The sequence below is a fragment of the Schistosoma haematobium genome, chromosome 2 (assembly GCF_000699445.3).
Source record: "Schistosoma haematobium chromosome 2, whole genome shotgun sequence".
Classification (NCBI taxonomy): domain Eukaryota; kingdom Metazoa; phylum Platyhelminthes; class Trematoda; order Strigeidida; family Schistosomatidae; genus Schistosoma; species Schistosoma haematobium.
Window position 1 is genome coordinate 5,074,196 of NC_067197.1, and position 25,102 is coordinate 5,099,297.

The 25,102-nt window shown below is 32.0% G+C and overlaps 1 protein-coding gene across 1 annotated transcript in view; it reads right to left on the reverse strand.

Annotated features, from left to right (window-relative positions):
- MS3_00006070 (uncharacterized protein) overlaps window positions 1-25,102 on the reverse strand; it is a 61,907-nt gene that overhangs the window by 31,234 nt on the left and 5,571 nt on the right. Inside the window, exons 2-4 of the mRNA XM_051214169.1 lie at window positions 17,478-17,870; window positions 9,611-10,022; window positions 7,716-8,267 (exon numbers count right to left, since the gene is read on the reverse strand). Of these exons, the coding sequence (XP_051067319.1) occupies window positions 7,716-8,267; window positions 9,611-10,022; window positions 17,478-17,804 (1,291 nt within the window). The 5' untranslated portion in view covers window positions 17,805-17,870. The remainder of the gene's footprint in view (window positions 1-7,715; window positions 8,268-9,610; window positions 10,023-17,477; window positions 17,871-25,102) is intronic.

A 25,102-nucleotide genomic window follows, 5' to 3' on the forward strand; every position in this document is an offset into this window, starting at 1 on the left:
CAGAAAAAATATATCCAACCTCTTCGTGTTACCTTGGCTTACGACTGGATCACTGAATACCTAGACTGAATATTATAAACCTCTTACCCCCTTCCTTTCTTTTTATTTAGTTAATTTTTTTTCCTTATTATCATTATTTTTGATTATCTCTATCTTAATCTTCACATCCATCATTCCCAATTCATTTATGGTAATTACCTTGATAGCACCCTTCTTATTACATATTATATTCACACAACAATCTTATTATGATTATCTCAATTGACAAGATTAAATTCTCCTACTATGCATTTTATTCACACAATATTTTTGCATTTTCATTTTTGCTATAATACTATTATACTTATTGTGACTGGACACTTTACTCCAAATCATCCTGACCTTGATTGAATGTCATTCCTAAATTGTAAATAATACAATTTTGAAGTATAGATATATCGTAACAGATGCAAACGTACACCATTTCTAACACATAATAATGTCAAATTCATTAATGCCATGCCTTATTTTTGGCCTTCGTAAAAAATATCATAATTATTGACTTATAATTGTAGAGCCTGATGATGAAGTTATTGAAAACAATTGTTCGCTCAAATATTCTTCATTTTTGACTATCATAATTGTACCAAAAAAATGGAATGGCGAATTTAGTCCAAAGCATTAAAATAATAATAATAATAATAATAATAATGAACACAATCAAATAAATTGATCATATTGTAGTAATGATGATTGGAAATGAATAAGAAAACAAAATGTAAACATTGAAAATTTAATACATTTTTTTATATACTACATAGTTGATAAAGACAGCCAGTGTAGCAGCAGTCTCTGCATCAGTAGGCTTCAGCATACACAAAAGAAAAACCAAGGTCCTCAAAAACAACACGGAGAACAGCAATCCAATCACTCTTGATGGCGAAACTCTGGAAGATGTAGAATCCTTCACATACCTGGGAAACATCATCGATGAACAGGGAGGTTCAGATGCAGACGTAAAGGCGAGGATTAGCAAAGCGAGGACAGCATTCCTACAGTTGAAGAACGTATGGAACTCAAAACAACTTTCAACCAATATCAAAGTGCGAATCTTCAATACAAACATCAAGGAAGTTCTACTGTATGGATCTGAAACTTGGAGAACTACAACAACCACAATCAAGAAAGCACAAGTATTTATAAATAGCTGTCTACGCAAGATACTCAACATCCATTGGCCGGATACCATCAGCAATAGCCTTCTGTGGGAGAGAACAAACCAGCTTCCAGCTGAAGAAGAAATTAGGGAAAGACGATGGAAATGGATAGGACATACATTACGCAAATCGTCAAACTGTATCACGAGACAAGCCCTAACTTGGAATCCTGAAGGGAAGCGGAAAAGAGGAAGGCCAAAGAACACATTACGTCGGATAATAGAAGCAGATATGAAAAGGATGAATAAGAACCGGAAGGAGCTAGAAAGGATTGCTTGGGACAGGGTTGGATGGAGAATGCTGGTGAGCGGCCTATGCTCCTTCACGAGGAGTAACAGGCGTAAGTAAGTAAGTACATAATTGATAGGTACTTGACCTTGAGTAGAAAAATTAAAAGTTTAGGGAGAAATATCGAAGTATGGAGATAATTCGAAATCTTAATTAATGAATTAAATTGTTAATCAATATAATACTGACTTGTGTTACAAAGAGAGATTGAAATTTTAGATCTTACATACATGTGGATATGCTTTCAAATTCTTTATTTCTTAAGCATATAAAGCTCAATGTAATTAATGCATAGTCAAATAATCATAGTTATAACCAAACTATTTATATCTAGTCAATTATCTTAATCAGATTTGGGATACTGATAGCAAATGAATATAGTAATTTTTTTCGATTTATATGAGTGCTACACATTTACAATCAAAAATACACAAAAAGTTTTCTTCATGTAATAGTTCAATAGTTTAATTAACTTATCCCATTAAATTAGCATAAAGATGTCTTTGATGATATTCCATGTTTGTTACATAATAACTCATTCGTTTTATTACATAATTTATTCACATATACTAACTATGACGTGTTTGCTTCTGAAGAATCTCACATAAGAAGGAACACATGTACACTTCCCTATCTCTCAATAATATCCTAAAGTAGATCAATATACAGTGAGTACAATCTTTCACTGGTATCTCAATATTGTGGATTGATTGAAATTGAAGATTAACACCGTTGGATGCCAACCTAGTGGTCTAGAGTTTAAGCATTGGCGTGCAAGATCGCGGATGCACAGTGTTGAAGAGTCGTATACTAGTACGAAATGACCGCCTTATGTTTCCAAATTTTTATTGGTGGTCTAACATTGATCGGTTCATGATGCTAATTAAAACTCAACAATCTCCACAACCCTATATTGATTGCGTATTTTTCATTTTCATTTTTGTTCTTATATTTATGCAATTAATTCAGTGACTGATTTTTACATTTACTTTGAAGATTATATGCACATATACTGTTAGCTGACCCGTAATTGCTTGGTGGATATCGAATTTATGTTAACTCTCTCTCTTTCTCTCTTTATATATATATATAATACTACAGTGGATAAGCTATTTCTAGTCAGCCCTGAAACACCAGAAACTCAGTTTTCTGCCGATTGAAATATTACAAATATTTTTATAGCATTTTCAATTGTGAACTATCTACCCAATACTAAAATGATTCGTAATTATCAAGTTGAACCATGATAATGACACCTACAAATTGATTGATATCCGAATTCATAAACTTGATCATATTCAAGATTATATCATATATATATATATATATATATATATATATATATATATATATATATATATATATATATATATATAAACACAACAATGTATTTGCCTATCATTCACTAAGTTATGTAATCAATGCATAAAAGAAATGACAGAATTGTCGATAAGCATTAAATCATACAGTTTATTCAAGTATATCACTTTCATAGGGGATGGAGCAGAGTTTTCAATGAAAAAGATACAAGCTTTCTTCTCTTTTTTTATCTCAAACAAATCACTCAAAAGAAGAAACAATTTAATAAACATTTCAGCTGAAATGTAAATTAAGTTTCAATTCATTTTAAGTTTATATATAAACACAAAACGAAACCAAACAAAACCAAAAACCACTTCGTTAAATGATTCATTATCTCAATGTTTTTTTTTATTTATTAAAAGCTAGTTCAAACATTGTTATATTGGGTCCCCTTCGATCAATAAAATAGTATGTAAACAAATTCTTTGAGAAGCTCTATTTTTCCAAACATTTTGAAGTGCACATTTACCTTGTTTTTATATCGCAAGAAAGAGCATGTTTATTAGTTTCAGACTGAGAATAACTAATGAAAATCCTGTTGTAAATATTGATTAAATCAAATATTGTAAACAGGTTATTTATTGTTTATGATTGATTTATGGTAGAGGTTAATTCAGAATAATGAATGAATAATTTTTTCATTGTATTGTAACGGTTATTGAAACTTAAATGAATAGAGATACGGTATATTAATAGATCAGTTTAAGTTGAATCGTAGCTGCTACCTTGACATGATGATCTGGCTTCATATCGTGATGACTCCGTTGAGTTGTATTGTCTGGAAAATTTGTTTTCTTTAGATTCTACCGTAACAGATAATTTAGGTGAAAAATAGTAGGATGCAAAGCTCTAATTTAAGATCCGAGGGCGAAGCTATACTGCTAAATATACATAGGTGTGACAATAGTGAGTTGTTTCATTCATACAATCAGTAACAACAATAGTGCTACTTTCCTAGAATGCAACGAGGTTAAAATGTCGACTCTAAAAGTATCCTACGTCATCTTACTCTACAGATTTTAGTTACCTACAGTAAGATTTTTAAATTTCACAACTAACACATGAAATGTTTCTCACAAAACGATGGATCCAAAGTAGTTGTCTTTTGAGCTCTGTAGTGATCCTCCCATGTTTTGAAGACCTCTCCTAACCCTAATTCGTTTCAGATAGCTTAGAAACTATCCTTCTAGTATATGAGCGACCGGAAAGTGACATATACCTTCACACTTGCGACTGACTTATTATGAAACATGGGGACAACGCAATCAGTGTAATAATACCGATGACCGAAAAAAATTAATATGACGAAAACGAGTAAACGTGATTAGAAGGAACTAACTAAAATCAGAAAATAGAAGTTTTTAGGGTAATATCGTGCTACAATGTTGGTTAAAGGTAAATAGTATGTGAATTCGCATGGCTAAAACCAACTTCTAACAATACCACTTAAAGTCTTTAACAACTGAACATCTTCATTTCGGCGACTACAACGAGGGTATATTCGCCAACTTAGTTGAATTCTGCTGATCGCAAACGAACCTATTCACCGGTTTTTCACATCATTCTTCTGAGTCTACGCTACTTCATAGCCTATTTCTATGCTAAAAAATATTGGTCCATAAAGAAGTTACGTGGGAAGGTCACCCGTCGTTAGTAGAAGTTACCCTAACAGATCAGCAAAGTTAATTCCTGCAAAAACTTTTTCAACAACCCTGTAAAACTGTAGATTTTGCCAACTAACTTCATTAATGAGACAAATTGGAAGTTTATAGTGTTAACACCATTGTCAGAAACAAGTAGATTGAACAGTTTCTTGGAAAAATTTCAGTTTTATAATGATTCACAATGAAATTTCACAGACATGATGATACACGAGATGAAAATATCATAAATTTATTCATTCATTCAAAACCTGAACGGCATTCAGAACTCATTCATCCAGGAATTATAAGTAAGAATGAGTTCAACACTAAATGAGAGAATATTTATTTCAATACCTGGGAAACTAAATAGGTTATAAATCAATGTTAGTGATTGTTTGTGAATTACCTAAATGTGATTGAAACAGTGATCATTAATTTTAAAATAATTATTTAAACGATCAATAATATGGTAAGTTATAAAATAGTAGGATTTACTGAAATTGAATATCCAGAACATGAGACTGAGACTCCAACAGATCAATTCGCTATTAATACCTAGAAAAATATTATTTGCAAAACGTTTAGTTTACATTTTTCCCTTTTTTACTAATGAGGATCAAATACTACTCACTATATACCTTAAAATTTTGAATATGCATGAGTCGTCAATCATTTTAAGATCTGTCAACATACTTGGAGTTAGCATTTTAAAACCAATTCTAAACAAATACTCGTTTATTTCTAAGGACTTGAAGTTAAGATATCACATAGCTACATCTTGAAACCTTGAATCGTTCCGGATTATTCAGTGAATGAAAAAAGCAACTTAACTATGAAGTAAATACAAATTTTATAAAGGATGGGTCCCTTCAAACTTTTAAAAACTCTTCAGTTCATATTTTAAACTTTGAAATCTATATTTAGAAAGGAAGTTAATTAAATTGAAATGAAACCCAACACACCCAAAAATTGTTTTATATTTTAATCTTCTCACATTATACTCTCACTTTTGTTTACATCCAATTCGTTCGACCTTGTTAAATAAGTCACCTTGGTAACCTAGTGTTTTTCAACTTATTATTTTAACAAGCTAGTATTTGATCATCTATTTTCTTTAAATATCTTTTTATATTAAATAACCCCTAATTCTTACTAACCTTAGTAGCCTCAGTGGTCTAGAGGCTAGACGTATGTGCGCAAGACTGAAGGTCCAGGGTTTGAGTCCCGTATCAGGGATCGTGCATGAGCACTGTTGAGGAGTCCTATACTAGGACCAAACGACCGTCCAGTGCTTCCAGATTTTCAATGGTGGTTCTATCTTATATTGACCAATGAATTTAACTATTAAAACTTTAATTGTTGTTCATAATAAAATATGAATTTCATTTTCCGTTACTGGAGTAAATGTTACAATTATCTGGAATGATACTCCTTCAAAACACTAATATTGGGAAAAGGAAGACTTCTTCATTGAGTCTTGTTTATATTTTGTGACTTCATGGTAGTTTTACAAATTTATTTATTTAATGCACTGAAATAATATAGTATGATAATGTTGCGACTTTTAAATAGAATTCACCATAGTTATTTAACTGATATTTATTACAATCTATTACTTGTATATGTCTATTTTGGTATTTAAATTTTCATTATTCTGTCTTTGTTTTACCAACTGTATTGCATACCAGTTGTATAGTTGTGTTTTTTTTCCAAGAATATGATCAAGATCAATTAGGAATGAGCAATAAAAACTTCGGTATTCAAATGCAACAAAATAAGTTTTTGTATTATGATAGTAGGTTTTTTCACTCAGAATCTGACTAGAAATTCTAGGATTTCTAATTTTAATGATAAAAATGTAACACGATCATTATAAATAGTGTGAATTTTAAGTTTTTCCTGACAACGCGCTTAGATATTTACTACGATGAAGTTTTATAATAAGATGAAATAGTTATTTAATGCTACCTGGTTATTTAGCTAATAACTTTATGTTATGTAAACTAACTTTTAAAAAAAAGGAATTTCATTTCACTTATATGGCGAGACTCTAATTTATGGACGAGCCATTTATAAGCGATTTAGAGATTTCAAGGCTGCGGCGCCAACTTCAGTGCTTAATGCTAACGTACGATCGGTTCACAGGGAATTTTGCGCAAAACGTGATAAGTGAGCGACTATAACAAATAAAACGGCGAGACTACAATTTGTGAACGAATCAATCAGGTATAAGATAATAGATCTCGGAATTTAACGCGAAAGCCTTTCATCCTTTTGGTTAGATAAACCCCTGGTATTATAGCTGATGTCAGTTCGTGATTAAAACCACATATATAATTCCTAACTAAAGCAAATTATGACAACTATCGCGGGCTGGATAATAAAAGCACTAGTAACACTGGTTGCAGCCAGCTATTACAATATATTCGGTTGTTTGGAGAGCGTACAGACTCCTACATAGGCTCAGTTATATGCATCGTGTCGTTATCCACTAGTAGCATTTTGTGTACTCAGCGGCCGAAGTACACATAAGCAATATTGGAACTATGTAGTCGAGGCTGAAAGAGTTCGTGAGACTTTATCATGGCTCCAGAGGCCGACTATTCTGTAGCCGTATGGATGATTTCCTCTACTGCATACTTTACGATCTTACAACCTCGGAACCTCACTCTAACCTTGATAAGTTTTTGAACCACGTATAAGAAGTGTATCCACTTTACTTCCTTGGTTTTGTATAATATATTTTTATTCTGCACTGACTGTTTTGTGGTTGGCTAATATTTCTCAAGGTCACTTAAGATTCGTTCAAAGGTCGTCCATAAATTAGAGTCTCGCCCAAAATCAAAATTGTAGCTGAATTTGTGAAGTACAGCAGGAATATAAGAAAAATGTAGGCTGATTAAAATCAAATTAAATCTTACAATACAATTAGATTAATAGAGCTACTCAGCGGATACAACTGCAAATTGTTTTTGATTAGACGAATTGTCGTCAACAGTGAATTTTTGAACATGCGTTTCGTTCTTTTTAGGAGTCAGTTGACTGCATCTGTATACTAGTGTTGATTTTCACAGAGTTTCTAATACCGAAGTTACAATCATTCACAAAATTTATTGAATTAGCATAAACATAAACCTAGCTTTGTAACATTAAACCATGTCTTAACAGCATCTAGATAATTATACAGAAAATATTAGATTTTATAATTTTAATAATAACATACTACCTTCTGTAGTTGAAATCTGTTTCTTTTTACGTTCTTTTGAACGACTTGAACAACGTGGAATAAATCGAAGAAGTGATTTTTTTGGATAGATACGTTCTGATTTACAACGTTCAAATGAATTAGAAGAAGGTTGAAGATTATCAAAATTTGTTTCATGATTATCATCTTGATTTAGTTTTTGATTTTCAGATTTTTTTCTACTAGAAATTCTTGACAAACTACGTCTTAATTTTGGTGATATATGACGTAGAAATTCTTTAATAATTGGACTACCTGTACTATTTGGTCGATTTTGTGATTTGATTTGATTAGTATTAGTTAAAGATGAATCAACTCGCGATAAATGAGTTCTGTGTCTTGAATCGGTAATTTTTGAATTATTTAAAAATGTTGAATTTGTTTGAAGAGTTGTTGTTGTTGTTGTATCATTTTTAGATGAACTAACATAAGCTGGATTAGAAACAATAGTTGATATTTCCAATGTTAAAAATTGATCCAAATCAGCTTTAGGTAGATTTGATTCTGAACATGGACTATTTATTGATATTGAACCTATGAAATCATTTAAAAAGTAAATTATTGGCATACATTCTAAAATAAGTTTAATATAAATGAAGGATAAATTGTTTTTCGTATCACTGTCTATTATTATAAGTCCATGTGATTATTCAAATAAAATATTTTAACCGTATACGGTTGTGGAGATCCTGCTTGCAAGATCGTGGATGCGCTTTGCTGAGGAGCCCCACAATAGGACGAAACGCCTCTTCAGTACTTCCAGGTTTTTAATGGTGATCTAACATCAATCGGTTCATGACCTTAATCAAAAACATTTTAATCCATATATTTTAAGTTCCATATGATGGAAATTTTATTTTAAAAAATGAAGGACAATCATTTCATTATTTAGTACCATTTTATTTTTTTTTAATCTTGTACATTTTAACCGAACAAACACTTAGTTACTAATTTCTATTATAACACGACTTTTACACATAAAGTCTATATCTTCCTATACAACTTGTAAAATGATTTAAAATGTTGTATAAATTGGTAATTGGTAAGTTAAAAATATCAATCATCAAAATAAAGTCAAGTTAAAGGTGATACACATGAAAGTTAAATACATTTACTGACAATAACTATCATAGCAACTAATTAGAACATATTTCAATAAAGCATACATTTATACACAGGAAGCAAGAACATTTGATATTTACTGTTAAGCTACTTGTTCCTCATAAAAAATCATATCCCTTCAATCCACCAAGTAAAACAATACAAATGAAACATACTGATAATTTCCATAGTTAGAAGAATGTTAGGTGAATGATATTATGATTACTGAATGACATGAAAATTTAATTGTTCTTGATTAACTATGGAATGAGTTCTAAACTAGAATGTAATAGATTTCAAATAATTTTTGGTCTACAACAGTTTTTTTTACTGATCTCATTTTATCATAAAAATCATCTTCAAATTATAGAAATTCTATACAAAAATCAAAATAATTTCAAATGAAACTTTCAGGAGGATCTACTAATTATTTTCAATGAATGATATTCACAGAAAATCGAAAACTGACTAAAGCAAGAAATGGAAATCATAGGATACCGATTCAGTGGTCTTAACGTCAAACCTCTATCAAGATGCCTAATGTTTCTCATTACGATCCTAAGTGAGGTCATTGGACGCCTACTCAAGGACGAAACAGTTGCCCAGTACTTCTTGGTTGTTTAAATAAGGTCAACTCACGCGGTAAACTACAAAACTCCAAATAAATTCACAAATCAATAGATCCTAACACAGTAGTGTTTTTTAAAAAATATATATATGAACTAGAAAGATCTTTAAATATATTCAAGAAGCAAATAAGTGGACATTTAACTTACCATCAACATTACATTGTGAAGATAGTGAACTTTTACGTCCCATTCTTCTCTGATGATGTAATAATCCAATTTCACAAGCAATTCTATCAAGCTTCACTGTTAATTCTGGATCATTTTGATTATCCATGATTAATTTATCTGTTTGTTTATATTCAATTAATGATTCACATGTACTACTACTATTATATGGTTCACTATAATGATCTATTTCAGATAAATTAACATTATATATACAATGATCAGTAGAGATTACATTTGGTAATGGCATTGATGGTGATGTTGATAATTTATTGATTATTTTTCTTATTGATATTTTTTGATTAGGTAATGAAATATAACCGATCATATTTAAATCATTACTATTTAAACTATCATCGGTTATTAAATTTCTTTGAAGTGTCATTGTTTTTGTCTAAGAAAAAAATAAAAGAAAAGAATATTATGTAAGAGAAATGACTTCTTTAGAACTAAACTAACAAATATAGTTTGTATTGATGACACAATCTAACCTAACTTAAGGGATTTATAGTAACAACATCATAATGGTGTTATATCAGGATTGCTCGTGCTTCTGGCTGCTTACGGAATATAGTTCCCTGTTTCGAACTTGATTAGAGCTCTCTTGAATGTATCCACAAATATTTCTACTTGGCCGTTTGATTGTGGGTTGTAGGGTGGAGAGCGGGAATGCTTGATGGATAGCCGTTGGCGAAAATCTTGGAACTAAGTTGAGGTGAACTGCGAACCATTTTCTGATACAATTACGTCCGGTAACCCGTTAAGGGCGAACATCTCCGTCAAAAGTTGTATCGTTTTGGTAGTCGTTGGTGGCGTGATGTGAACAATTTCTAGCCATTTCGAAAAGGCATCAATCACGACTAGACAGGTGGTTCCATTAATTGGACCAGCAAAATCGACATGTATCCTAGACCATGAATACTCAGGCTGTAGCCATGGTACAGGCGGAACTTTCGCGATACATTTCGCCGCTTGCTGACACTGCGTGCATTTGTCTACTAAATCCATGATATGTTGGTCCATGAGAGGTCAATACACATAGCTTCTGGCGATGGATTTCATTCATTTTATACCAAGATGACCAGTGTGGAACTGCTTTAGCACCCTTGATCGTAGAGAGGTATGGTCGGGATTGCTAGCACTTCTGGCTGATTGCGGAATATATTTCCCCATATTGAACTTCGACTTCTCTCTCTAGTTAGCGGGGCTGGGACGCATCAGAATAGCTACCTTATTGACCTTTTGTCACAGATTCTTCGTTTCGTTCGCAGACCAGGTGAACTCGTAATCGCTTCAACGATAGAAAATGGATACAGTGATATAATTAAATTTTAACATTTGAGAAGAAAAAAGAATGTAGATGTTTGATTATCATTTCAACAGATAGTGATAAAGTGAAAAACTTGTGTGTATTAATAAACATTTTTGGTGTATCATTAGAAATTGATTAACGCTTGAGTAAAGGGAATTGGCTTACACGCCATCTTCACTGCGCGTCTTTTCACTTCGCTCTATTTCATTTGCTTCATATACAAAATATATGTATTTAAAAGTCCATTCTCGTCATTCGACTTATTTAATTCCGTTATTAACTAACGCGATTTAAGTCGATGATTATATACGAGGATAGTCAACATATATATTTCAATAACAATCATTGGAGTCAGATCCTCGGGCCACTAAATCGTATACAATTACATATATGTAATATTGAAATTCTTTAAAAGTGACGGATAGAAAGCTATAAGATTTATATTTGAACTAATCTGTACTCACACAGTAGATATCTATTTTAAATCAACAAGAAATTATTTTCGATTGAGTCTTATATCAATTTAGGAATTTAATATACCCTTTAGGTTATGGATATAATTCAATGACCAATATCAACAAGCTTTATACAATTACTTGCAAAAATTTACATTACTTAATACTTAAATACGTAGTTAATATTCATACTGTATTTGTATTTAAAGAGTGGTATAAAAGTAGACAAGAAACTATCTAGGAAAAATATAAGTATATTATTTAGATCCATAAATTAGTTTCATTGAATATTTGTGGCAGGATTGTTAATAATATGAAACATAAGATGCATTCAAAACACTTAATCAAAATGAACATTATTGTAGAGTTATTCACAAGATATACACCTACATTGTATATATATTATTAACAATAATGATGTAATACTCATTGAGTGGATACGTCATGTAATAATTGTTTATTGACATATCGATTATATAGTTACTACGTAACGTATCCACTCGATGAGTATTATTTCATAATTGTAAGTCATATATATATACATAATTAAAAAGTAATTTCTTCGCTCGATTCGTTCCTACTTTATATATAAATTTGTTTAAAAGTAATTATGGATTGTATAATAATCTAAATATTGGTCAAACTGAGAAGAAAAAAAAAGTTGGAAACACTGAAAAATAATAATCCATCAGTCATTATGGATTGACACAGAACTGTTAAAAATTATTATTATTATTGTTTCGAAGGCAACTATTTATCTATTAATTCACTTTCTTCAATAAATAATAAATAAATGAACCAACAACAACAAAAAAAGAACATCAAGTAAATAAATTGAATAAGATAAATGATTTGAAATCAATTATAAAAGATAGTTTATAAGAATGTATGAATGGTAAATATTGGGTATAAAATTATTATTATTACTATTATTATGATTATTATTATTACTATTATGAATATTTGTTTGTATGTACATGTGATCGAAGAAAATAAATTGACAGTGAAAGGTATTTTTTGTTGTTGTTGGTAGAGTAACTATTTCAATAAAAAATTTTCAGTAAATAAATCAATGTAATATGAACAATCTTAATGATTTTAATGTTTAACCCTTACCCCCCCTTTTATTGTTTGTTTACTTTTAAGATTTTCTTCTTGATAAATAATATGACAGATAGATTAAACGGTACAAATCTTTCATAAAGTAAATTTTTTTGTAAGTTAACACACTTTATAACCTAGAAAAGTTATAATCACTAAATTCAATATATTTAGAAAAAACCAATGATTATTATCAGAATGGGGGTTTGTACAGATTGTAGTCATTTTAATAAATGAATTCATGAATTGTTCTAAGCTAGACCTATCACTGAAAACCTGGAAGCACTGGATGGACATTTTGTCCTAGTATGATTGTGCAAGCTCATAGATCGATTTAAATTAGACATTAACACTGTTGGATGCCAGCTCAGTGGGCTACAGGTTTAGCGTACATGCATGAAACGGAAGGTCCCGGGTTCGAGTGCCACGTCAGGGATCGTACATGAGCACTGAAGAGGAGTTCCATACTAGGATGAAACGGGGGCCCAGTGCTTCCAGGTTTTCAATGGTGGTATAGCTTAAATCGACTCAAGAATTGCACCATTAAAAGCCGATGGAAAAAGCGAGAATGAATAACAACTGAGATGGTGGAGGTTTATTGTTCAAGCGGATGATTTTGGTTGAGTTCTATCGACAAAATAAAGAAGTATATAACAGAAATTTAAGATAAATAATAACCATTCAAGATTGAGGTTGACAAAACAAGCTGTAGGTCCTATGTAGAGAAATTTGAAAACTCCACTTTCACTCAAACTTTGTTCTTGTGATGTTTTTCATAAGAATAATGAAAGCTCCACAACCAAACCATCCAGCCCAAAGAACAAAACTCTACCAGAAACAACAACCGAAGCAGATTGTTAAATGAATTTATATTTCATGAATTATCTTTAAATGAATACACTCTTAGATTTTATTGAAATGTAACTCGATATATTACGAGAAGACATCTCGTCAGTGCCAAATAATATCCCAAATAGGGATATTCCATGATATATACCCTAAATAACTGATTTATAAACTTATGATACCACGTAGCATATATATATATATATATATATATATATATATATATATATTACTGAAAACCCTTATCATTTCAGTCATTCCAAGACATTATTTTTGATTATGGAATAATACTCCCTTTCTCAGCACAAAAATGTTATGGGCAATCAACCAGAATCTCTGAAGTATAATCAATCTCTTATAATCCACTCCGGTTGTCGTTTCGCATTTATTCACGTTTTTGAAGAAAACAATTTATATAATCATCACCATGAGGGGATTGTGGAGATTTTTGAATGTTATTGAGACCATGGACCAGTCGAAGTTAGATAACTAGTGAGAACCAGGAATCATTGGACAACTGTACCATCCTGGTATGAGACTCTTCAAGACTACGCATCCACTACCCTAATGAGGATTGAACCAAGGAACTTGGTATCTTGAATCGAGTGCCCCACTTCTGGACGACTGAGATGGCATTGTGATGTACGTCAATTATGCTGACAGTTATAAGTAGTGTGTAGCACCAGTCGGAAGTCGAATTCCTGGTAGCAAAAGATTGAAATGAAGGGAAGAGAAAGGAAATCGGAGAGCGATCGAAATAACAACAGGATTAGAGAAATAATGAATTACGTAAAGGAAAACACAAAGATGTGAAAATGTTGTAGTTAATGTATGATTTTCACATTTCACTGAGCAACTGATTAATTTGCATTAAAGAATAACTTAGTTTTCTATACCAAGTCTTTTGTTCGCTATAGCATCACATGGTGTAGACAGTGTATAAAACCAATAAAAAAATATAGCTTATGAGGGAAAATAATATTTTTTCAGCATTTAATGGAATAACGATCATCTGTCAATTATGCAACTTATACAGCCTCCCTGAGATCTAACAATTTGCGTGATGGCAACTGTCGAGTCGCTTTGTAACGTCATATAATTGAAATAAAAAGAGAAGGAATGTTTTAATGCAGTGGAGACCTTTACAATCTTTAAAAAAGACAACATTATTTTATAACATGTCAGTAATCAAGATCTACAAGTTAAGTGATAAATTAAAAGATATAGTAGTTAGTGAAGGAAAAATAAACATCGCTGAGACAGATAGATATTTTGGATACACGATTTATTTTTGGCATGCATTTTCATCATTCTTCAATATCTAGTCAATGGGATAAGCTAAATTCTATGACAAATAGCTAAAATGTGCTTTTGCAATTGCCAAAAAAACATCGTTAAATCAAGAAACTAGACAATTTCGATGACAATATATATTTTATCCCGTTACATATCTACTACATGGATATCGTCTAATTAGTACTCTAAAATTTGAATCCAGTTAGTATATTGAAGGATTCGATTGCATTATTAAAGATTTGTGTTTACTTAAGAGTGAGCAGTTTCATGTGAAATATCTTTCTTGAATTCATTCTTGACTTGTAGGTTTATGAATCACAATAATAAGTAAAATGATACTATTTAACACATTTTGGGATATCTCTTCTAAATATCTTTCAGAGATTGAACTACAAAAACGTATTCATAAACAGAATAAAATTAATCCACTGAATAGGAGGCTAAACTGTCTATTATCGAATGTAAAGAGTGATACTTTTTTTATTTCACTGTAACTCAGGTAACCATTAAGCATATTATTGAATAAAAACAAAGAATATATATAAACCGTATAAAATTACTAATTTCCGGGACCGTAAAATATTTTATCGCTAATATCAAGAAAAGCTGGGTCATTCACATGGTGCTCCTCCCTATTCAGTAGGTCAAGCGTGAATTGCAAGATCACGCGGTCTTACTATCCTTATAACATGATCAATAATATTCCTGTTAGGAAAATATCTACAAAATATATTTGAAGTAACCACTCAACACAACTGTTATTCACCACACATTGTAAAATATTTCTTTGTTTTTTTTCAACCTAACATCTTACCTTAAGCAGGCTAACTAGAAGAAGATGTCTACCATTTTACCCTGTTTACGAGTTGTGTATGTAAATTTCGATTTTCCTGAAGATCTCAACTTTTCTAGGAGGAGCATTCTAAGCTTTGAATGAACTTACTAAGAATTATTTATGGTAGTCAATAAATAGAGTTGCTTCAAGTAGATTTCGGAATAACCCATTTACCTCTTTAAAAATTTACAAAAATGTTGTCGTGTAATTAACTGGTATTCATACAGATGTTATATCAAATAACGAAAAAGACCCATTTTGCCATTAGAGAAGGATAGAGAAAATTCAGCGATGAAAAATTTCTTACTAACGATTTCATTTACTTAAACTGTACAATTGTATCTATACAATTACTGCTGAGGAGTCCCATACTAGGACGAAATGGCCGTCCAGTGCTTCCAGGTTTTCCATGGTGGTCTAGCTTCAGTTGACTCATAATTTCAGCCATTGAAATTTTATTTATAGCTAAGTTGTTTACTAAAGATAGTCTGCAGACTACCCCGTTGGGATCCGCGAGACGATAGCAACCGATGGTTAGAGACCCTGAATGATATGGCTCAAAATGGTTTGCAGTGGTGCAGGTGCATCCACTCTTTGTGTTCTCCCGAATTCTAATCTTCTGAATTCTTCATGTCCCTTTCCTTTTTTCTCTTTCCAAATTTACTTCACTGGATTATACTCCTTGAATAACATCTTCAAACCCTAATCTTTCGGATTATTGCTTATACTTTTACTACCTCTACCACCATGTGATTTGAATCGACAACTGCATCTCTGTGCTGATGTGGTATGGCGACTCGAACTGATATATGTACGTACGAAGTTCTACGTTGTTACTGAATGACTGACTGCGGAAAAACAGAATGGTGTTGAGTAATTTTATAAAGGTAAAATGGTGTCGTTCGCGAAAATCAGAAATTGAAAGGAAGTTATGTGATAATCCAATGGTTAGTAAAAAATTTTAGGATAAAGATAATTGCCCACTTGACAAATCTTACGAATGGAATAATTAACTGTTGTAATAATGGTTAACTAAGATATTAGAAAGGAGTAGTAAAAGACGGTGGGTTATAGGAAATAGAAAGGAAGGCTGGGACTACAATAGAGTGAAAGAGCATGTTGTCTTTGTACACTTAGATTAGTCTTGAATTGGTGGATATCTAGAGTCTTGGTTGTATACGAGTTTTTAGTTTGTATTCCTTTAGAAACAACTTCTCTAATTGTGTATATGATCTCGAAGGAGGATTCTAGCGAAGTTTATTCAGAATCCAGTGATTATCTAAAGTTGATCTTACTTCTAAGTTGTAGTCTTAACCTACTGATTTCCTCGAATTGAATGAACAATTTCTTATATGGTTTAGCTATCATGAGACATAAGGAATTTCATTTATGCGCTGACTAAATAAATAAGTTAACATCAGGTTTTAATGAGGCTTGTCATGGAACTTTAGTCATTCATCCATTAATTCAATTCAACTTACTAATAAGCTAACGGTTACTAGTATATTCGATCACTGCTATCTTGTGATGACTAGAAAAGTGTATTAATACCTTATCCTTAATTTTCAGTTACTTTCAAGATGGATTTTCTAGGGTTCCAATAAGAAGCCGTGATCAGTGGAGTCCGATTCATGTCGAGTGTGAGACACTTATCTACCACAAACAATGGATGAAGAGTTGTGCAGGATCATGGATCGATTGAAGTTAAACATTACCACCGTTGGATGTCAACTCAGTGGTCTAGAGGTTAAGCACCCACGCGCGAGACCGAAGGTCCTTGGTTTGAGTCTTAGTTGCGGAATCGTGGATGTGCACTGCAGGGACAAAATGGCCATCCAATTGTTCCATGTTTTCAAATGTGTTCTAACATTGATCAATTCATGATCTCAATCAAAACTTAACAATCTCTACACTCCTGATACTTAATACTTTCAAAAGAATCTTGATTTTCATGAAATAATAATTTTTCTTCTCACAATTTAACTAATCAATCAATCAACTCACATGAGTTTCTATTCCTGATTGAATACATAATCTTGTTCTTGGTCTTGAATCAATTAATTTAATTTCTGGTTTTAAATTAATCTCATTTTCATAATTTGATCTCATTTTTTGTTGCTGTTGTTGTTGTCTATTCATATTTTTATTCGAATTTTTATGTTTATTTTTAACTGAACGAAATGAATTTGTTTTAAATGGATAAATAGTTTGTTTTTGTATTGGTGTATTATCATCATTATCTTCAGTTAGATTAATATTATGGTTGATATATGGATTTTTTTGATGATTAATAAAAGTGATCATTTTCTCACTAGTTTTATTCTTATTCATTTCAATTTGTTCATTAGTTGATAAATAATCTCTTGGATCAGTTATTGGTGTTTTGATACATGAGTCCTAAAGAAACAAACGAAAAAAAAATATTAGAAATTGTTTTTTGAAGCTTTTAAAATGACGAGGCTATCATTTATGGACAAGCCAATCAGAAGCGTGAGTGGGATTTCAAGGTTATGGTGCCAATTTCAGTACTTGATGCTGATTTTAGAGAAGACGTGATAATTGAGCGGCTACAACAAATGGGACCACTAATAGACGAAACAGTAGTCAGGAAGTGATAATTTAATGAAGGAAGTAGTACTAAAGAAGGCTGGGTAAGTAGCACTTCCATAAATATACCTCACACGTCCTTGGAATTTGCGATAGGTCAACGCAAAAGGGACACTTCCAAAGGGTCAGAAACCGACAGGCAACGACAATAATACCAATTATACCGGAATATGTGCAACCAGGCACTATAATATACACAGATTATTGGAGAGCGTATTGGTGCCCGCATAGACTTGGTTATGTGCATCATGTCGTAACCCACAAGCGCCATTTTGTGAACCCTACAACTGGAGTGCACACTAACAGTATTGAAGCTATGTGCTCGAGGCTGAAGGAGTTTTTACTACCTTATCATGACTCAAGAGGCCGACTATTATGGATTTATATGGATGAGTTTCTCTACCGTATGCATTACGATTTCAGAACCTTCGAACCCCTTTCTAACCTTGACAAGTTTCTGAACCATTTAAAAAATTGTATCCACTTTAATTTTATGGTTTTTTATATAATATATTTTTACTTCATTACTAAGCTACATCTTAATAAGTTTCATCCTTAAATTTGAATGTTTATAATAGTAAGTGTAACAATCACACAAGTTACTATAACATTGAAAATCAATTATAGTATGAATCGAAACAAATGTAGTATCCATATCGATCCGTTCACAGACAAATAATGATACCTGGACGTTACACGTAGTCAATTACTGGGCTATGTTTATGTCTTTGATGAACCGCCAACAGTAAATACAATATACACAGTTTTTTTGATAACTTGTACCAGATCAGTCGAACAAGATATTGTAACACCTACATCATATTTCAATTAAAATACTGTGTACCATTAGACGGCCGATTTGCTATAAAAGTATTTATCAGTTTAATAAGAAGTAAAAGAAAATGGTCATCGTTACAACTTATGTTTTCACTCCTTCTTTAGAGAAAAATTAAAACTGTCAGTTATTACTTTTTCATTTTAAACTAAGAGAGAAATCGTTATTAATGACATGAATAATACTTCTAAATTATACATGATTTACAAAATTATGGAATTCATTCAAATTATTAGTTATATGCATGAACAGTCAGCCAGGTAAGTTCTTGTCAATCCGTATTTCTGTATTTTGACTAAGAAAACATTCTTACCTCTGGATTTTATCATAATAAATTATATTACTTATTAGTTTACAGTCTCGGTTACAATGGGCATGTGTGAGATAATCATGATAATGACCTAACTTCAAAACATATGTAGGACCTTATATGTATTCTACAACGAATTGTTGAAAAAATTCATTCCAATTGCCATTATTACCAACGAAAATACCCAACTAAGACAAAAGGAATCAAATGTAGGCGGTTTAGCACTTATTTTTTAAAGAAACTTTTACTTTTAATGAAACATTTTGATAAATTTGATTGATTAAAAGTCACCACATGACTGCTATCAGCCAATCATTTAATATTAGTCATATAGTCATTAACAACCTAGCTTCATTCATCTATTTACAATATAAGTAGTCTGTTCAGGAAATTTGCAAACTTTGGTCGTAGAAATTTTATTTTATAAAACAGAGGCGACAATAGTCTTATTTCTTCAAAATACTTCAGATTTGTGGCAGTAAAAGTTTTTTTTAAATAACTTCAAAGTAGCTTGGAAGGTTCTGATTTATCCACTTTTTATGTCTACATGTTGTCCCTCTGCCTGATTATATGATGAGTCTGTGTGATTAGTAGCTACGATAATCTAGCTTGGTGATTGTATTACTGACTAGGAACTAGCAAATAATTGCTAATTAATGTACAGGTGCCCTAGTCACTCATAAGTATCACATAAATTTCATCGCACACAATCTCAAACCCTTGGAAACCTACACGTAAAAGACAACACTGACTGTGTCTTTCAAGAAAAATCACACGGTAAATAGTATCATTATATCACAAAATTCAATGTCTAGTTCACATAAGTATTGGGTGTGTTAGAGTTATTCACTCCAGAAATAAGGACGGGAACTTCAAAAACAACATAACTAGCCCTTGCTTTGCACAAAAGTCAGCTGTTTGTATCAGTCCATTTGCGCTAAACACTGTGTTTTGACTTGCTTGCTTCAAAATTACTGAGTTTGGCAGTTTTTTCAGCTTCGTTTTTATATTCACTGCTTACTGTCGGTTTTTGTTGATTTATCGCCACAAAGTCAGAGCACATTTTTCCAGAACACTAAGGAAGATATTGTCCTGTTGTCCATATTAAACTAGATTGAGTTCCAACTTGTAATTAGACACATTGAAAGTCGAATACTCTGACGAATATTATTTTTTAATCTTTTTAAATGTTACTAATTAGCATGGGAGTTCGTGGAGATTTTAGTATTTTAATAGGTGAATTCACAACTTCCCGTTCGAAAAGTAATCATGTGCTCACTAGTGACTAGCTTCAAGATAGATTTTATGGAATTCTAATGAGAAGCCATGATCAGTGAATCTCAGTTCGTGTCAGATGTGAGACAGTTATCCACCTCAAACAATGGATCAAGGGTTACGCAAGATCATGGATCGATTGAAGTTAGACATTAATACCGTTGAGTGCCGGCTCAGTGGTGACCTCAACATCTGGGGGTAAACATAGGATACAGTGAACATCTAGGATGCAGCTGGACGATCTAGACTTCGCAGATGATATGGCTCTTCTATCGCACACGCAACAACAAATGCAGGAGAAGTCGACCAGTGTAGCAGCAGCCTCAGTAGTAGGTCTTAACATACACGAAAAGAAAAGCAAGATCCTCCGATACAACACAACATGCAACAATCGGATCACACTTCACGGAGAAGATTTGGAAGATGTAAAAACCTTTACATATTAGGGCACCATCATTGATAAACACGGTGGATCCAATGCAGATGTGAAGGCACGGATCGGCAAATCAAAAGCAGCATTTCTACAACTGAAGAACATCTGGAACTCAAAACAACTGTCAACCAACTCCAAGGTCAGAATTTTCAATACAAATGTCAAAACAGTTCTACTGTAGCGTGAAAACTTGAAGAACTACGAAAGCCATCATCCAGAAAATACAGGTGTCTGTTAACAGCTGTTTACACAAAACACTCTGGATCCGTTAGCCAGACACTACCAGCAACAACCACTACTGTGAGAGAGAACAATCCAAATCTCAGTGGAGGAAGAAATCAGGAAGAATCGCTGGAAGTGGATAGAACACACATTGAAGAAAGCACCCAACTGCGTCGCAAGGAATCCTCAAGGTCAAAGGAGAAGAGGAAGATCAAAGAACACATTACGTCGAGAAATGGAGAAAGACATGAGAAGAATGAACAACAGTTGGATAGAACTAGAAATGAAGGACGTAGTGGGTTAGAGAATGCTGATCGGCTGCCTATGCTCTACTGAGCGTAACAGGCGTAAGTAAGTAAGTATATAAATGATATTCACAATTCATAACCTAAATAAAGTTAAAGTGAATAGTTTCTTTACGATATTACTACTGTTTAGAAGAATTATAGTATTAAAAAGTTATGATTAAATTTTTTTGCTAATCATACAATTTACTTTCTATATTTTTGAAAAGATTACATTCAAAGATAATTATCCAATCATGTTATTTAATCAAATATCCGTATTGTTTGATAAAGATTTAGTATCATCTATAATCAAGTATTTATTATCAATGGTTAAGATCATGAGTCAGCTGAAGCTAGACCACCATGGAAAACCTGGAAGCACTGGACGGCCGTTTCATTCTATAATGGGACTCCTCAAAAGTGAGCATCCACGACCTCGCCCCCTGCGAGATTCGAATCCATTCGAATTTATTGGTTTCGCGCGCAAGCACTTAACCACTAGACCACTGAGCCGGCCGGTATCCAACGGTGTTAATGTCTAACTTCAACTAATCCATGAAATTGAGCGACACATTCACCATTGTCCTCAGTGAGTTACTATCTCACAACAAACCTGGTTGAACTCCACTGGTCACTACTTTTCACTAGAACTCCAGGATATACCTCTTGAAGCTTCAACTGACTCATGATCTTAACCACTGAAATTACTATAATATCCACAAAACCCATCTGATATTTACTATCAGTTGATCATATATATTTTAACTAAATACATAGTTCTCAAAAGTTATTTTCTAACACTAAAACCGATTGAAAGATTTTATATGAAGTTAATTCATGTCAAATCGTGTATGTTTAGTACAACATAGATATAAGTGAACAATATTGTTTTCTATTAGATCCTCATTAGGCTTTACTCTAATGTACAGTAATGTATTTATATACAAATATGAAATGATTAAACCAATCAAGGTAGTTTATGCGTCAATGATTATAACAATGGAAAAGGTTACATAATGAGAGAAAAGTACCGATTGATAGTATGATGACAGGTGTACTAGTTTTGATAAGAATAATAAAGGTTTAAATCAATGTTAAATAATAATTTCGTTTATCCATATAAATATTACTGTATATTAGGGTAAAGCTTGATAAGGATCTTATCGAAAACAATATTGTCCGCTAATATCTATGTTTAAAAATCGTGCATAAAAATAGTTTTGATCACAGAATGAATTTCTTTAAACAATAATATAAAGCTATAGAGTGCTAAATACTTATTTTATTTCCAATTACGAGACTCCTTAGCAATGAACGCTAACCACCTTAGCAAGAGTAGGGAATTTAGGCTTCATAGTTTACTGTTATTTACTAGTTTACACTTCCAAATTTCAACCAACTTATGGTATAAGTTATCTGTGTAAATATCTCATTCTTATAAAATAAATGATGAAATCAAAACCTCAATTATTTAAAACTATTTTACTTATCACAATTATATCCTTACTGATATATCACTATATAATTTTTTTCCAATAAACTAATAATATTAATTAACAGTTTAGGGCTTGTGGAGATTGTTAAATTTTTGATTGAGATCATGAACTGATTGATGTTAGGCCACCATTGAAAACCTAGAAGCATTGGACGGCTGCTTCGTCCTATTGTGGGACTCCTCAGCAGTGCTCTCAGGTTTTCAATGGTGGTCTAACATCAATCAGTTCATGATCTCAATCAAAAAAATATATTAATTAAATTGTTTTATAAATACACTGTACACCCTGTATTATTTGTATTTTAAATGTCATTTCATTTTTCATATTTATAATCTTTATGAATCTTTTCTTGTTATGTAATAACAAGCCCAAATGTAAGTTCATGATGATGATGATGATGATGATGATGATAGTTGATAAGTTAACAAAAATTAATTGCCAAATATCATACTCATGAGAAAACTGATAGTCTAACTAATCTATTCAAATTTACTACACTTAACAAGTTTATGCGAAAAAAAAGAAAAGAAAAGAAAACAACTAAAGAATTTGAAATATGATATTTAGATTTTACTCAGATTATAAATTATAATGTGAATAGTTTGACATTATAAATAACCATAAGAATTTTATTCAATCAATCTTGTCACTTAAAAGAAAGAAGAAAAAAGGAAAGATGATATTTAGATAATTGATAAATAGAAACTAACTGTAATACTATTAGTAATAAGATAAATAAAAATTCAACATAATACATATTAAAATAATAATTTAATAGTTGAATTCATGAGTTAATTGAAGCTAGACCACTATGGAAAACCTGGAAATATTGGACGGCCGTTTCATCTTGTTGTTAGACTATTCAGCAGTGAGTATCCACAATCTCACCTCGCGAGATTCAAACTCAGGACTTATCAGTCTCGCTTGCGAGCGTTTAACCACCAATCGTAGATACAACAATAAGAAACATGATTAGTTTAAGATTTTTGATCTTATAGTTTACAATATGAACCAATCCTAGTTAGATAAGCATTGATAACCAGGAAGTATTGGAAAGATGTTTCCTCTTGATATGGGACTTAGCACCAGTAAGAATCTGTAACGATACTGTGGATCGAGCTCAGAACATCCAATTTTGGTAGTGTACGCTTAATCTTTAGATTACAAAGTCAGTATCAAGTGGTCTGCATGTTTAATATTATTTAATTTATGATAATGTACAATCATCATCCAATGTTGTTTGTGTGTCACTAGTTTATGACTGGAATGGCTGGATTCCACCAGTAAACTATTGGAATTCGGTTCTGTGGCCTAAAGGCTAAGTATTTGCCATGCAACTTGAAGATCGTAGGTTCGATCCCTGGTGGAGTTGCCGATCCGCACTGACAAGGAGTCACATACCAGGACGAAATAACTGTTTAATTGTTTCTAGTCTTAAACAGCTGTTTAACTAGAATCAGTCTTTATATAAACTGCAAAATAGGAATTATCTTTTACTGCACAGACTAACATGAACTACACAACTAGTAAAGATCAGGGGAATAATGATAGGCATAACCTCACAAAAGTGGCTAACTTTGAGATAAATTCCGAATTTCTACTCAGAAACCATAACTGGTGAAGTTTTTCTGTGTCAGATGTGAGACAGGTATCATCGACAGCAATGGTTGATGACTTTCTAATAGCATAAACCAACTTAAGTTAAAAGTGTAGAACAACAGTAGTATAAAGACGATTCACTCGTATCGAAGCTAGAAGGCTGTGCGTTCAATCCCTTGTACAGTCGGGGTTGTGCACTGCCAAAGAGTCCCCCAGCTAGGAACAAGTCATTCAATGCTCTTTGGTTCCTAATGTTTCTCCAGCCAACACTCGTTTCTAGTGTAAATTACCTATGAAAAATACAAAAATATTCACAAACCATCCAACTTAAACAATTTTAACTACTAGCCAAAATAGAAACGTTAAATAAAACATATAAAAACCTTATATAGTAATGTTTTTAAGTATAGAAATTATTGTTAATGATATAAATAACTGCAAACATGAAATAATTACTCTAATACTTCAATATTAACGATATGCTTAAAAAATCGATGTCAATACATAAATGCCTTTTCGGTAAACTGACATTCTACTTTTCTAAATGAATTACATGTAAATAGGA